The sequence below is a fragment of the Euphorbia lathyris genome, chromosome 3 (assembly GCF_963576675.1).
Source record: "Euphorbia lathyris chromosome 3, ddEupLath1.1, whole genome shotgun sequence".
Classification (NCBI taxonomy): Eukaryota; Viridiplantae; Streptophyta; class Magnoliopsida; order Malpighiales; family Euphorbiaceae; genus Euphorbia; species Euphorbia lathyris.
This window is the reverse complement of record NC_088912.1, coordinates 76,457,134-76,471,924: the sequence shown is the minus strand read 5'-3', so window position 1 is coordinate 76,471,924 and position 14,791 is coordinate 76,457,134. Positions and strand designations below refer to the sequence as shown.

Here is a 14,791-nt window from a genome sequence, read left to right as displayed (position 1 = left end):
CGGACGAACTGGTGGAAACGGCACGGCCGTTCGTTCCACCGAACGGCGCTCTCGCTCCACCGTACGGTGGAACGAGAGCCATGCTCGTTCCGCCTTACGGCGGAACGAGCTGCGCATCCGTTCCACCGTACGGTGGAACGGTGCGCGCTGCCCGTTTAGGTCAAAAAAAAAATTTCGAAATTCAAAAAACGAAATTTTAATTTTAATTTATATCGTAGGATTACCTCGTGTTCGAAATCATGGTCTTCGGGAATGCTCAGGTCCATTTTCGTCCAATTCGGGTTTTTAGGTTTGGGAGAGAAAGAGAGGGAAAAAAAGTTTTGGTTTTTGATAAAAAAATTATGACAATGGCATAAATGTCAAAAGAGTGCGGTGGGTGGAAAAAATATTGCGGTATATAGCAATACCCTATTTATTTCACATGCGTTAGAAATTTTTATATTTAACAGTTGGAAACAGTTAAAAACTTATAATATAGCTATAAGGAAACTGTGGAAAACCTTATTTCTAGCCGTAACAAATATAATTTCAAACACAGATGAAATTAATAAAACTTTTTTAACTGTATTACATATTCACAAGTAACCAATTTAACAAGCAATAGCTTAATGTGAAAGAAAAAAAAATTCAAGAGTTTAATGTGTCTAAATAAAAGATCAGAAACTTAATGAAAAATCAGAATGCTTTTTACCAATCACTTAAAAGACTAGTGAAGTTTAAATTTACAGAAAAGAGAAAAACCAGCTGCCAAGTTTTCATGATTCGGAAAATGTTTTTCACAACTCAAAAACTGAAATGATGTATATATATGGGTTAAATGCACCATTGGTTACTGAACTTATATGGTTGTCTCAAAATGGGAACTCAACTTCAATTTGTCTCAATAAAATCACTCAACTTTGAGTTTTGTCTCAATTAGGCCACTCTGTCGATTTTAGTGGTTAAAACGCATCAAAATAATGACATGGATGACACGTCAACATGAGTTAACTCAAATCTCTGACCGGAACGAAATGTGACAGCCGCATGTCGGGTATTTTTATGAAAAAAACTAAATTTTAGTTTTTTTTCATAAAAATAATCGACACGTGATAGCCATGTGGCGCATATGTGGATGTCATGTGTCATTTCGGTTAGAAATATGAATTGTCTCATATTGACGTATCACTTATGTCATCATTCCGATGATTTTTAATCATTAAAATCGTTATATTGACTTAATTGAGACAAAACTCAAAGTTGAGTGATTTTATTGGGACAAATTGAAGTTGAGTGACCATTTTGAGATAACAGTGTAAGTTCAGTGACCAATGGTGCATTTAACCCGTGTATATATATATATATATATATATATATATATATATATATATATAAACCTTATTATCAGCCTCATTTAAACTTGAATATCACTTGCTACATATTATAAATATGGTCGGATGTAACCACAAACAAATGAAGAATTGGTTGGCAACCGAAATTCCCTCTCTCTGATACACTTACCTCCCATTTATTTTGCTACATGTATAACCAATACAGAGGACAATCAGCCAATTTCGGTATTTCTTCCGGTTTTGTTTTGAAATGGACTGCTAAATCAATCAAACTGCTGATTGTCGGTGTCCGAAACACATTGCTAACTATATCAAGTTGCTGCTTCTTGACAGAATAAATTTACTGTTCAGCAGACAGCTGTTTTTTCAACTCTTTCTTATTCACCTGAAGTTGATAGCAAAAAGGCTGTTAGCCTTCTGAAAAAGTGCATAAGAAATTAGAGTTCGAATTGGTGTAGCAATTGTAGATGGAAGCAATGTACCTTGCCCATAGCATTGCGAGGAAGTGAGTCCCACAAGAACAATCGTGTAGGTAGCTGGTAAAAAAAAAAGACATAACTTATCATCGTTAAGTAAATCCGAACGAAAGCTACATTGCTAGATGTAATCCTCATATCATGCTTCAGTTAAAGCTTTCTCTATATATATGAGAAAAACAGAAAAGGAAATGGCAAAAAAATGCCAAAACCCGAAATGGAAAAAAAAAAAACAACACTCATAGCTGGACGACTACGAAAATAAACTGATAGGAAATATTGGCAAGCTTAATGCAGAAGAAACGGAACTCCATTCTACAGGTTAATGGTGCCTTATAATGGAATAGAACTGGACTAGCTAAAAATACCGAATATATACAGGGAAATATTAAAAGAAACAATTCCAAGCATCAATACAATTTCATAGCTCAAAATAAAAATGGGGAGATGGCATGTTCACAATCACAATAATCTATACCTTGTATGGCGCAAGTTTTTCTTTAGCCCACTCGCAGAGCTCTTCCAAGGTTAGAGAAGGTTTCGAATCTCTTTCTCTTTTTTTCTTCAATGCTTCCTCTACAACAATAATTGCAGAGACAGAATCTCCATAATCTTTGTCAGGCAAACCCAAGACGCAGCACTCTGCAACCACTGGGTGCTGTACAACAACAGAATTTTTTTTCAAACTTCGCTTTTGTTAGGAAAGATACAACAGTTTGGTTTCTCTACATATCTATAAGACAATCTCGAACATGTAAAATATATAACGAGGCCTTATGAATGAAGCAGAGAAATTATCACCTCCAAGAGAACTGATTCAATTTCTAATGCTGACAATTTGAATCCTCCAACTTTCATAATATCAGCACTTGTACCTGAAAGGTAAAGTCTTGTAAGCTCCACAAGGAAGAATTGTCACAACAGATTAAGAGTATTTTCCCGCCCACAATACTTACAGGTCAGTAGAATTTCTCATTCTATGGTAAAAGGGTAACTAAGAGAGGCAATATCCAGGCCAAACTGAATATGGTGGAGCAAATAAACCAAAAAGAGGATAAATGGAAGGGGGAAGGAAATATAATACATCCGTAGATGGAATGAGATGAATTTAAAAAAATGATCATAAGAAATTTGCAGCCCATGTTCCAGAAGACAAATTTAATGAAAAATAGCAACTTTCCTCATTCTATGGTAATTTAAATTGACTTACGTCCCAAAATGATGTAATACCCATCTTCATCTATTTTACCAGCATCCCCTGTCTTGAAGAAGCCATCATCTGTAAATGATTCATTAGTTACCTGCACAAAAATCAAAAGGTTAGGAAATCAGTTAGTTGAAGTCTTCTTCAGCTCAAAACTAGAGGACCAATCATTCCATAATTAGAACAAATTCATATCTGAGAATTTGTAGACTGAAAATGTCTGTTAGCATCACAAACATTATATATTTCCACCTCGAGAAAATTGGAAAAATGGATATTTAATCTGCATGGAAATCTTCCTGCTCAAATATTTAAACAACAAATGAAATAAGAGACTCCCTTCACTAGTAGCAGTTGATTGTATTTTTTTGGCAAGTCAGGATATGAATTAGAACTAAAAATAGAATTATAATGTATTCTGTGCTGCTATAAAAATAAAGTCCAGAAAAAAACAATTCATATACCTAACACAAACAGAGTGAGTATAGGTATTACAGCACTTAAGTTGCATCAGAGATTTGAATATTTAACTTCTGTTATATGGCATTGAGTGGCATGCTAGCACCTGGTAAACAATGTGTTTCGCGCTAGGAAAAAACTTCAATAGATATCACATAAATACCATAGGAACTCTATCATCTATCAAGTAACAAATCCAAAGTAATATTAGTTCAGAACTAACTTAATCTAACAATCACACACTTCCTCTGCAAAATAAACTAAACCTTGTAGAATAAAACCTGTTTCTCACTCCCAATGGAGTAAGTTACATGTTGATAAGCTGATACTAGATAAAAACTTTAGGGAAACAGATCTATGTATCACAATTATAGAAACAAAATATAGAACAGTATTGCGGAGTGATACAGAGCAAAGGAAAAACAAAGTGAAGATACAAGACAATAGAAAGCTCAGAGCACCTTCGGAAGTTTCCAGTATTCCTTGAACAATGAAGGGCTTTTAACACAAAGTTCACCCAAACCATTTGCATCATCTTCGTTCTCATCTTTTACAATCTTGACCTATACAAAGAATTTGAAAAAGGAATAAAAGGGAGAGAAAAGCTGCTGATAAAGGCCATACAAAATATTTAAATATCAAAGAAAGCATTAACAGCATAAAAACCTGCACGCCAGGAAAAGGTTTCCCAACAGTGCCTGCCTTCCGTGGACCTTCTAATGGATTAGATATTGCCATGACAAACTGAACATCCAACCACGACAATCAGAATAGCTCAAACAAACTATACAATGCGGTTCTGCAATTGACAAATAGATCACTTACCTCAGTCATACCATATCGTTCTAGGAGGCGATGACCTGTTATCTTTTCCCATTGTTCCATAATAGGAAGAGGAAGTGCTGAAGAGCCACACATCTAGCAAATTGCAACAAAAAAAATTCGGCTTACAATCAAGCATTCAGCAGTTCACTTTGACGGAGGCAACAATATGATTATCGATGCCCATTTACATGACATAATTAAGACCCCAATAAGCTATTATTTGCTGAATAAGTTAAATGTACTCCCAGTGAAGTTCAATGGGTAAAATACTTAAATGCAACCCTAACACTGTTTTGACTCAAAAAGAGGTAAAATCAGGATGTTCATTCAAGTGAAGTTACCATAAGGCGTAATTGTCTTGCAGCAGAGGCAGAGGCTTGTTGAAGTTCTGGGTCCATTGCTTCATAACCTTGTATCAATCGAGTGTACATGGTTGGAACCTGAATGTTAGAAAAGAATACAGCTTTATATTACATTATTACTTTATGCTGAAAATTTCAAAGGAAAAGCAGCTATTCCTAAACTTTGGAGATAACTAAAATATCTGCAATAATAAAGCAGAACTTGAACTGGGAAATAATATGCGAAGAAAATAGCAAGAGAACATCTCTCATTTTGATCTCATATAGTGACACAATATCCCAACAGTTTTAAAATGGTAAGATCATAAACCACAGTAGCTGATGTGCAGTGAAAATGGAAAGTCCAGAGAAATCATAAAAGGTAGAAAATTGTAGAAAATTATTCATGTAGCCACTGAGAAAAATAACAATAATACATGAATGATATGGTCAGTCAAAGAGTTAACTCAATCAGCATTTCATGCCTTATACAGAATACTCACTCCTGTAAAAACTGTTATAGCATTGTCAGATTTGCTCCCATTTGCTGGAAATGATTCTCGCCATCTTTGCCAGATTCCCCTAACGCTAAATTTTGTCATGAACTCAACCTTCAATATATCAAAAACATATATTACAACCATGACAAAAGAGATAAACCAAACTAACTAAAATTTTCCAGTATGAGTACGTACAGGAATGTTCACATGCACCTTAATGAGCAAGTGAATTTGCTCATTCACCGTTAGATATAGGCTTATTAAATCTAAGCCTCGGGATGCTTTGAATCTCCACCTTAGGATTCTAATAAGCCTAGATCTAACGGTGAATGAGAAAATTCTACATGCTCATTAAAGTGCATGTGATCAAGACTGATGAGTACATATATGTGTACATATGCACATGTTTGCATTAAAGCACACAAAATACAAAAATTACCGTAGAACCTGCATAGATAGGGGCAAAAAGAGCATTGAAAAGCCCGTGAACATGTACGACATGAGTTAAGGATCAGCTTGATGCAAAATCTTGTGCATAACACACTAAAAAATGACAGAAACAGCGTCTGCACGCAGTACATGTAACCTACTTCTATTTGTAAAGACATTATTGTAGAATCCAAGCAAATTGCAAACAAAGGATATGATGTAAAGGTAGACAATTGAGAAATTGATCAGTAGACCTATATTCCCAAGCTTCCGCTAAGGTTTGGACCTGCAAGTCAACCCAACAGCACAATAAGTGTTAAGGTCAAATTAGAGAACAAAAGAAAGGAACATTGTTTATTCGCATTAGTTGGCATCAGTCTTAACACTATACTGTTTCATATACGTGTATGGTTCCAAATTAGTTACGATGGTAAAAATAAGCAATTTCTGGCAGCTATCCACCAACTGAAATTACATTAGAGTTCACCATGGTCTGCTTATACCTTCATTTATCAACACCATTAATTAATGTTGAATAGACAGCCATTTCACAGGGTCACTAAAATACAAAATGATACACAGGCAAAGAGTTACCTGTGCAGTAATACTTTTATGAGTATGCACGACACCTTTGGGTCTACCTGTTGTGCCGCTTGTATAGACAATAAGAGCTGGATCTTCACCTGCACCAAGCCCAAAGTTTTCAAGACGAAGAAGAAATTTGTATCTGTATCTCGTTTGGTTGTACAAGACATGACTTTATATTTCTTAGAATAAGAAACTACCAATCTAATATAAGTTTGCAATATTCCTCAACATACCTCTTTCTATATCCAATACTCCAATTTGAGAATGATGATCTGCAGTTGCATGTGAAGAAATACTAGAAACGGATGGAATGAGGGAAAATTGAGCAGCACATTTAGTAGCAACATTTTGCAACAATTCTTGATAATCTTCGGTACTCAATACAAAAGAAATTTCCTACAAGTCAAATATAAATCAGAGATGTATGATAAAACTGATTAGGAGGGAAGCAAAGTGAAATAACGAAGATTATGCTAGATGGCATGAAAGAAAACTACTTTTTCATTTCATCACATCACACAGGCTTCACTCCTGGAACTGATACTCTATACATGGTCATGTTAGTATGTCTTTGAATCTATATATAATATTATACTAGTTCGTAGAAGACATACTAACATGACCATGTATAGAATATCAGTTCCAGGAGTGAAGCCTGTGTGATGTGATGAAATGAAAAAGTAGTTTTCTTTCATGCCATCTAGCATAATTGGGAAGCTAGTTCTACTCAAGCACGGGGGAAGACATTATCCAAGGAGCAGGGCGGGGATAAGCAAGGTTCGACTTAGTTGAGGAAAGAGAGAGATGGCTTTTATAGGATAGATAGTAGTGAGCCAGGAAAGTTGAAAGCTTCTAAATTTCCCCCCTTAAAGAAAGTCCAGATCGGTTGGTGCTGTCTTCTTGCTATATATAATATTAGGCTAGTTCGTAGAAGACATACAAAAAAAATCATAAGATAGGCTAGAAAACAAGCTTGAATATTAGGACATCATCATACTTTTTAGTGCACACCATGTTATATAATCAATCATCCGTGGAAGATGCACAAGAGCCAACATGCAGATGTCTTTGGAATGCATAAAGAACAATTATATCATAACATAACAGCTCATCACTAAATTAAGAAAATAAACAAGTATTAATCAGCACCAGCAATGGGCACATACAGAAGAACTCAATGCAGTAAATGCGCACTAAATAAGTAGGACAAAAGGTTTTCTTTGGGCATACCGAATCATTCATCACGTGCAAGAGCTCTGTTTCGGGGTAGCTAAGTGCAAGTGGAACTGCAACACCTCCACTAAACCAAGTAGCTAGTACTCCAGCAACAAACTCAGCTGAAGGTTTGGCCACAATCCCAATTCGAGCTCCACCAAGATCCCTATTTCCTCTAGCATGACCATCCTACAAGAAAGATTTTAGAGTTAGCTATCTTCACAAGTCTAAATAATCAAGAAATATTTTAACTGTACTCTGATGAGAAATATTGAAGTGAGAGCAAGAGATATGACACAATTCCCAAAAGTCTTTGCGGCTACCTTTCCTGATGAAAGTAGTTCACCTCAAAAATTTCACCAGGAACAGGGGACAAACAAAAAATAACAAACTAGAAAATAAACCAGTAATTAACATTTGTACACAACCTTTGAAAAAGCTTAAAATTCAATTGATACACGAAATCATGATTCACGAGAGATCATAAATTTGCTGAATTAAGAAAAGTAAATGAAAAAGTACAATTAAACTCACTGTCTTTATTCCAGCGTCGCAGAGAAGATTAGAGATATTACAGGCAGATGAAATGAGTTGGGCATAAGTGTAATCCTTCTGGTCAGCTCTAATAGCAATGCTATCTGCAGCCGCATTCCCCTGCTTATAAACAGCTTTAACCACCTCCATAAATGAATCAGAATGCAGTGCTGCAAAAATAGATGAAATCACAGGGAATGAAACATCTCCAAACAGTAATTTTACAGTAAATTAGACGCTGTTCACAATTCAATTAGGAAAAAAAAACCACCGATGATAAGCGAGACAATTCTACAAACAGAAAGCGGACAAGAAGGAAAGAGGGGCTTACAAGAGTAACAGCGAAGAAAAGAGACGGTAGAGGGGAGATGAGGACATGGAAGAGAGAAAGAGGAGAAATGAGACTTGTGCAAGTGTTGGGTGAGAACTTTAAATGAAGAAGACATGAGAGATATAGGTGGCGAAACAGAGCAATTATTCATTAGAGGTAAAATGTGGGTGAAGTAGATATGATAAAGGGGGATGTTTTGGTCCCGGAGCAAAGCCGCAATGAATTAGTATATTAGATTTGAATATCACCACCACCACCACCATGGATTTTGTTGGATATATGCTACAAAAATAGGCTGTTTTAAAAGTCCCAATTCGAACTGGATTGATAATTGATGTAAACATTAATGGTTGATAATTGATGTAAAACTTAATGGATTTAACCAGTTGATTAAACCTAATGACATTGTAATATATATAATAAAATTCTATTCAATTAACCATATAAAAATATATAAGTAGATATAACATATATATTTTATAATTTAATTTAAATTATAAAATGTAATCGATTTTTTAATTTTGGTTTGTTCGTACTTAAAATTTAAATGTTTTTTTTTAAATAATAAAGAAAATTTCATTAATGAAAATCAGAATACAATATATATATATATATAGAATAAATAAAATCATGAGGTTTTAAGAACTATTCCATCAGCTTTGTTAATATTGTAAAGATAAATTAACTTTCCAACTCCGTTCCATTATATAAGTCGTTTTAGAAAGTAATTTTAGTGAAAATCAGAATACAATATAGAATAAATAAAATCATAAGGTCTTAAGAACCATTCAATTAGCTTTGTTAATATTGTAAAGATAAATTAACTTTCTAATACTCTCTCCGTCCCATTATATAAGTCATTTTAATTTTTTCCCAAAATATAAATCGTTTTGGTTTTCCAAGAATTTTTAGTTTAGTTTTTTGGTCTAAGCATTAAAATTTTTGTCTTGGTCTATGTGTCTTTTAATATTTGAATACTTATTGTCCAACCATTACATGAGGGAGAATTTTTTTAAGTTAACCAATATAAAATTCATTAATTATGGGGTAAATTACACTAATGACCCCTGAACTTTATACTTTTTAACACCGGTAGTTACTGAACTTTAACTAATTCTTCAAAATGATCGTTAACGACTTCAAAATGAAAACATTCAAGAATTAAAGTTGTCCAGAATGATATTTACCATGAAACCACATTTTTTATTTTCCAAAATCACATTTTTTGAAGCTTTCTCGGGTAAATTTCATCAATGGTGTATAACCTTTACCCCATTTCATACTTTGGTGTACAACCTTCAATTTGTCTCACTAATATGTATGACCTTATAGGTGACCTCCAACTTTAATGTATAGCAGGTAAAAATGACCGGTCAATGCGCCACCTCAGCATTTTTTTTATTTACCCATTTAAAAAAGTGGGACCCACTTTATTCAATTACTAAAATACCTTTCTCCTTTTAAAATTACTAAAATACCCTTATCTCCTTCCTTACAACTCCTCTCTCCATCTTTCACTTCCTCTCTCTAAGTCCTCTCTCTCCAACTCATCTCTCTCTAAAAAAACATCCAATCTCTCTGCTCATCTTCATTTTTCTTTCCCGCTAAACCATCACTAATAACAACTCCTTTAGTCATCCTAGAACTTGTAATAATCTCGCTCTCGCTGGTGACTGCAGATCCCTGAACAGTGCCAATTGGGTTTTTTCAGTGAGCAAATTAACCAGAAAAAACTAAAGATTATTGCAAACTCTATTATAATGGTTGATGCGTTAACCTTCCACAACCAATCTAAACAGTTCGACTCGTCCACTTTATGAACTTTCAAAGGTAGCATGGTGGTTTTCTAGTAGGAATGAGAATATACGGAATTTAAAGAGGTGGACGAGTGATTGTCTGTCTTCAATTAATATCACTATGTAATTTTTTTTAGTTTTGCTACTCCACCAAAGCCGTCAATTTGTTGCTCAAATTCCTCACGAACAAAAGATATATGAAGCAACCTGTAAATAAATTTGCTGTCTTTTTTCTTCAAGTTCAGCTAAATCTGCAGAAAACTTGTCTAGGCCTCTAGTTGAATATGGATTCTTATCTTTGCTGCTCCTTTTTGTTTTTCTTGTTGGAGATATACAGGGAATCATCTTATCATCTTCATGTTCTTGATTATGAAAACTGCCACAAATAAATGGACTCAACATCTGATATGATTAGTAACAAACTATAGAAACGACTGCGTTTCATGTTGAGCAAAACGCACCGCCTCACTTATCAACGGTAACAAAGAAAGAAACAACTCATGGTGTTGGTCTATATAACAGCCACAACAAGGATTACAATAGTTAAGTTAAGTTTTCCATTCTTCATCTCCTATTCTCAAATCTTCTGTAATTTTCCTTTCTCTCTTTGTAATTTCTTTTCATTCATCTGTAACTCCCTTCATCTCCAACATATTGTTGCAGATTATTCAAGATAATAAGATTAGTTTTGTTATGGTATCAGAGAACACGCTTTGCGTTCGATTATCTTTTCGTTACAGAGTTCTCAGTCATTCATACGTTTTTCTGTTTCATTCCAAGATCAGGATCGAAACATTACTTTCTTGATTGAAAATTTCAATCAATTTCTTTTCTTGATTGAAGAAATTCAGTCAATCTTTTGCTGATCCCTCTTTTCTTTTGCCAGAAAATCAGAAAAATGGCACCAGAAAATACTACTACAAACGTTACTCCCGATCTTTCACAAAACCCCCTCAAGCTGCTATTATCTTCATTCAGGGGAGAACCCAGGATTAGTTTTGGTAGCACAGCTATTGAATGGAAGCAATTACCATTCTTGGAGCAGAGAAATTCAAAGGGCTTTACGGGCCAAGAACAAGATTTCTTTCATCGACGGCACGCTTCCTTCGCCGGCTGAAGCAGATCCAAACAAAGCAGCTTGGGATCGTTGCAATACCATGATCTTCTCATGGATTACAAGATCTATCACCCCTTCCATTGCTCAAAGCATCCAATGGTTTGATAATGCGTCTGATGTCTGGAAGAATCTAAAATCTAGATTTGCTCAAGGCGATTCGTTGAAGATAGCTGAGTTGCAGGAAGAGATGTTTTCTTTCACCCAAGGTTCGTTATCTGTCACAGACTATTACACGAAATTGATGACGTTATGGGAAGAGTTGATCAATTATAGACCCTTGCGCACTTGTCATTGTACACCTGCTTGTTCTTGTTCTAAATGGTTACTAGAGTATAAAAAGTATCAAGAAGAGGATTGTGTAATTCGTTTCCTCAAAGGCTTAGGACCTGACTTTGCTGCTGTTAGATCTCAGATCTTTCTTATAAAACCCATACCAGATATTACCACTGCTTTAACTTTGGTTACACAGCAAGAGAGGCAAATAGGACCTACTTCTACTAAGTCTACAGTCAACATGGCTAGAGGGCAATATCAAGATAATAGAAAGAAAGGACCTAAATGCACATACTGTGATAAACCTGGGCACACCATCGACCAATGCTATAAAAAACATGGTTTTCCGGCAGGGTTTAAATTCACCAAAAAGAAGGGCAGTGGTAGTGGGTATAATACAGGGGGACATAATAGCAACCACAATGCTAACGTGTCTACAGATTATTCGCCTGAAGGAAATCATCAAGATCTTGAGATAGGTCAACAGCCCACACTATTTTCACACGGACAGCAGACCCAAGTACATGATGTGGGCATAACTCTTTCGAAGTCGCAATATAGCAAGCTAATGAGTATATTAGAAGAAAAAGACCAGCTTAAGCATCATACTTCCAATAACTATCCTAATTCTGCTAATCCACATATGGTGGGTAGTATAGTGACTAACCATGCTCCAATTGCACACGGCAATCAGCTACAACAGAGTGCAAATGGTTCAGCGAGTTACATTCACTCCACAAGTATCACTCATAACCCTATTAGTTGGTTAACTAATCTTGATCATTATACTTGTGCTGTATTGCCTAATATTGTTGAGCATATCTCTACTAAGGTAGAATGGATCCTAGACAGTGGTGCCATAGACCACATAGCGAATAGCATGGATTTGTTATATGATGTTCGTACTGTTAATGCAATAGTAGTAAGATTGCCTAACAATGAACATTTAAGGGTTACTCAAGTAGGAACAGTTAAGGTCAATAATCATTTAGTTTTGCATAATGTTCTCTACATTCCCACTTTTAGCTTCAACATTATGTCTGTTAGCAAATTATTAGAACAGCATGATGTGAATTGTGTTTTTGCATTTGATGTTTGTGAAATACAGGATACAAAACTTCAACTGATGATTGGTTTAGCTAAATTGAAAAAGGTCTTGTATGTCATACCTCATGAACATCAACCAACTGTGCCAACTGTGGCTTCCATATCTGCAGAAAAACAGCAACATGTATCTGATTTGAATCTGTGGCATCTTAGATTGGGACACTTGCCTGTTGAAAAATTTAAATTTTTACCTCTCAATGTAAAACATTCTACATTTTTTGATTGTACTGTATGTCCACAGGCTAAACTCAAGCGTTTGCCTTTCCCTGTTAGTCAAAATAAAACTGAGAATATTTTTGATCTCGTACATTTGGACGTATGGGGCCCCTTTTCTGTGGAGTCTCATGCGGGTTATAGATATTTTTTAACTATGATTGATGACTACAGTAGATATACATGGATATACTTGTTGAAAAATAAGTCTCAGGCACCTAAATGTAGACCTGGCAATTGTCGTGTTTCGTGTCAAAATCGTGTTATCTCATATTTATGTTCTATATGGTTTTATATGTTATAAATGTTAGAAAAATGACTTTCGTGTCAATCGTGTCGTGTCAGTCGGGTTGGCTCTGTTTTCGTGTTTTCGTGTCAGAAATTGCCACCTCTACCTAAATGTATTGAGGGTTTCTATAACTTTGTAGAGACACAGTTTAGCCTAAAGATTAAGTCTATCAGGAGTGACAATGCACCTGAATTACAGTTGGCTATTCTGTGCTCTGAAAAAGGCATAAAACATCAGTTTTCATGCCCTTATACTCCCCAACAGAACAGTACTGTTGAGAGGAAACATCAGCACTTGCTTGCTGTTGCTAGAACACTTAGAATACAAGCATCCTTACCTCTAGTTTTCTGGACCGACTGTATTATGCATGCCGCTTTTCTGATAAACATCATGCCTACACCATTATTAGACAATAGTTCTCCCCATAGCATGTTGTACTCAACTCTATTTGATTACACCAGTCTAAGAACTTTTGGATGTTTGGTATACAGTTACAATTTTAGGCCAGGGAAACACAAAATGGACAATAGGGGAACGCCTGGCATCTTTATGGGATATAAGCCTAATGTCAAAGGTTTTAAGGTCTTTAGTCTTCACACACAGACATATACCTTGACAAGAGATGTCAAGTTTGTTGAGCAGTGTTTTCCTTATACGCAGTTTTTGGATCATAAGCCAATACCTGAGTATCAGACTCTTAGCAATTCCTTTATTGAGAGTTTGTCATCTTTAGAGTCTTCTGCAGTAACAATAGAAAATCATGTCCCTGTTAGTCCATCACTTACAACGCCATCTGTAACTATACCAACCCTTGAGGTTCCTGCTGAATTTTTTAGATCTGATGAGCAAAATAGCGTTATAGATAGTGCTGATAATCATCCTCATACTCACATAAGTCAAGACACACAAGCAACTACATCAGTTGATATACCTATTCAAGGAACTAGGCAATCGTCTAGAAATAAGAAGCGACCCTCTTATCTTATTGATTACCACTATAATCAACTTAGGAGCCATGACATAGACACTAGTATCAAGTATCCCATTTCCAGTGTATTATCCTATCAAATGTTAAACATTCCACATAGGAATTATGTCATGAATTTGACCATTGTGCCTGAACCAAAGAGTCACACAGAGGCTATGAAACATAATTGTTGGAAAGAAGCTATGCAGAAAGAATTAGATGCACTAGAAGCTAATCATACCTGGACACTTGTTGAGTTACCTAAAGGAAAGAAAAAGGTAGGCTATAGATGGACCTTTAAAGTTAAACTTAAAAGTGACGGGACCCTTGAACGATATAAGGCAAGGCTTGTCGCAAAGGGTTATACCCAAATAGAGGGTGTGGACTTCCTGGACACATTTTCTCCTGTGGTGAAATTAACTACAGTGAGGCTTATACTTGCAATTGCAGCGTTATAGAATTGGCCTTTATACCAATGTGATGTTAACAACGCATTTCTCCATGGTAATTTACATAAGGAAGTGTACATGGCTCTTCCTCCTGTCATGAAGACTTCTAATCCTAATCTTGTCTGTAAGTTACAACGGTCACTTTATGGTTTGAAGCAGGCGAGTAGGCAATGGTACGAAAGGTTATCATTATTTCTGTTTAAACACAATTACATTCAATGTTCATCAGATCATTCCCTTTTTATAAAGTACAATAATAATCTTATCACTGTCTTACTCGTGTATGTTGATGATATAATACTCACAAGCACCAATCTAGTTGAGATAGAAAGCATCAAAAAGCATTT

General features: G+C 35.4%; 1 protein-coding gene across 1 annotated transcript; it reads right to left on the bottom strand.

Annotated features, from left to right (window-relative positions):
- Positions 1–1,392: 1,392 nt before the first annotated feature.
- On the bottom strand, positions 1,393–8,491 carry LOC136222370 (probable CoA ligase CCL8). The gene is made up of 17 exons (XM_066010077.1): positions 8,234–8,491; positions 7,903–8,072; positions 7,384–7,557; positions 6,387–6,549; positions 6,160–6,248; positions 5,783–5,851; positions 5,576–5,629; positions 5,140–5,247; positions 4,637–4,735; positions 4,296–4,388; positions 4,137–4,214; positions 3,932–4,033; positions 3,018–3,108; positions 2,609–2,682; positions 2,286–2,465; positions 1,814–1,867; positions 1,393–1,716 (listed from the first exon to the last, which is right to left on the bottom strand). The coding sequence occupies exons 1-17, from the start codon at positions 8,382–8,384 to the stop codon at positions 1,672–1,674; spliced, it is 1,794 nt and encodes a 597-aa protein (XP_065866149.1). The 5' UTR covers positions 8,385–8,491; the 3' UTR covers positions 1,393–1,671.
- Between the last annotated feature and the right edge of the window lie 6,300 nt (positions 8,492–14,791).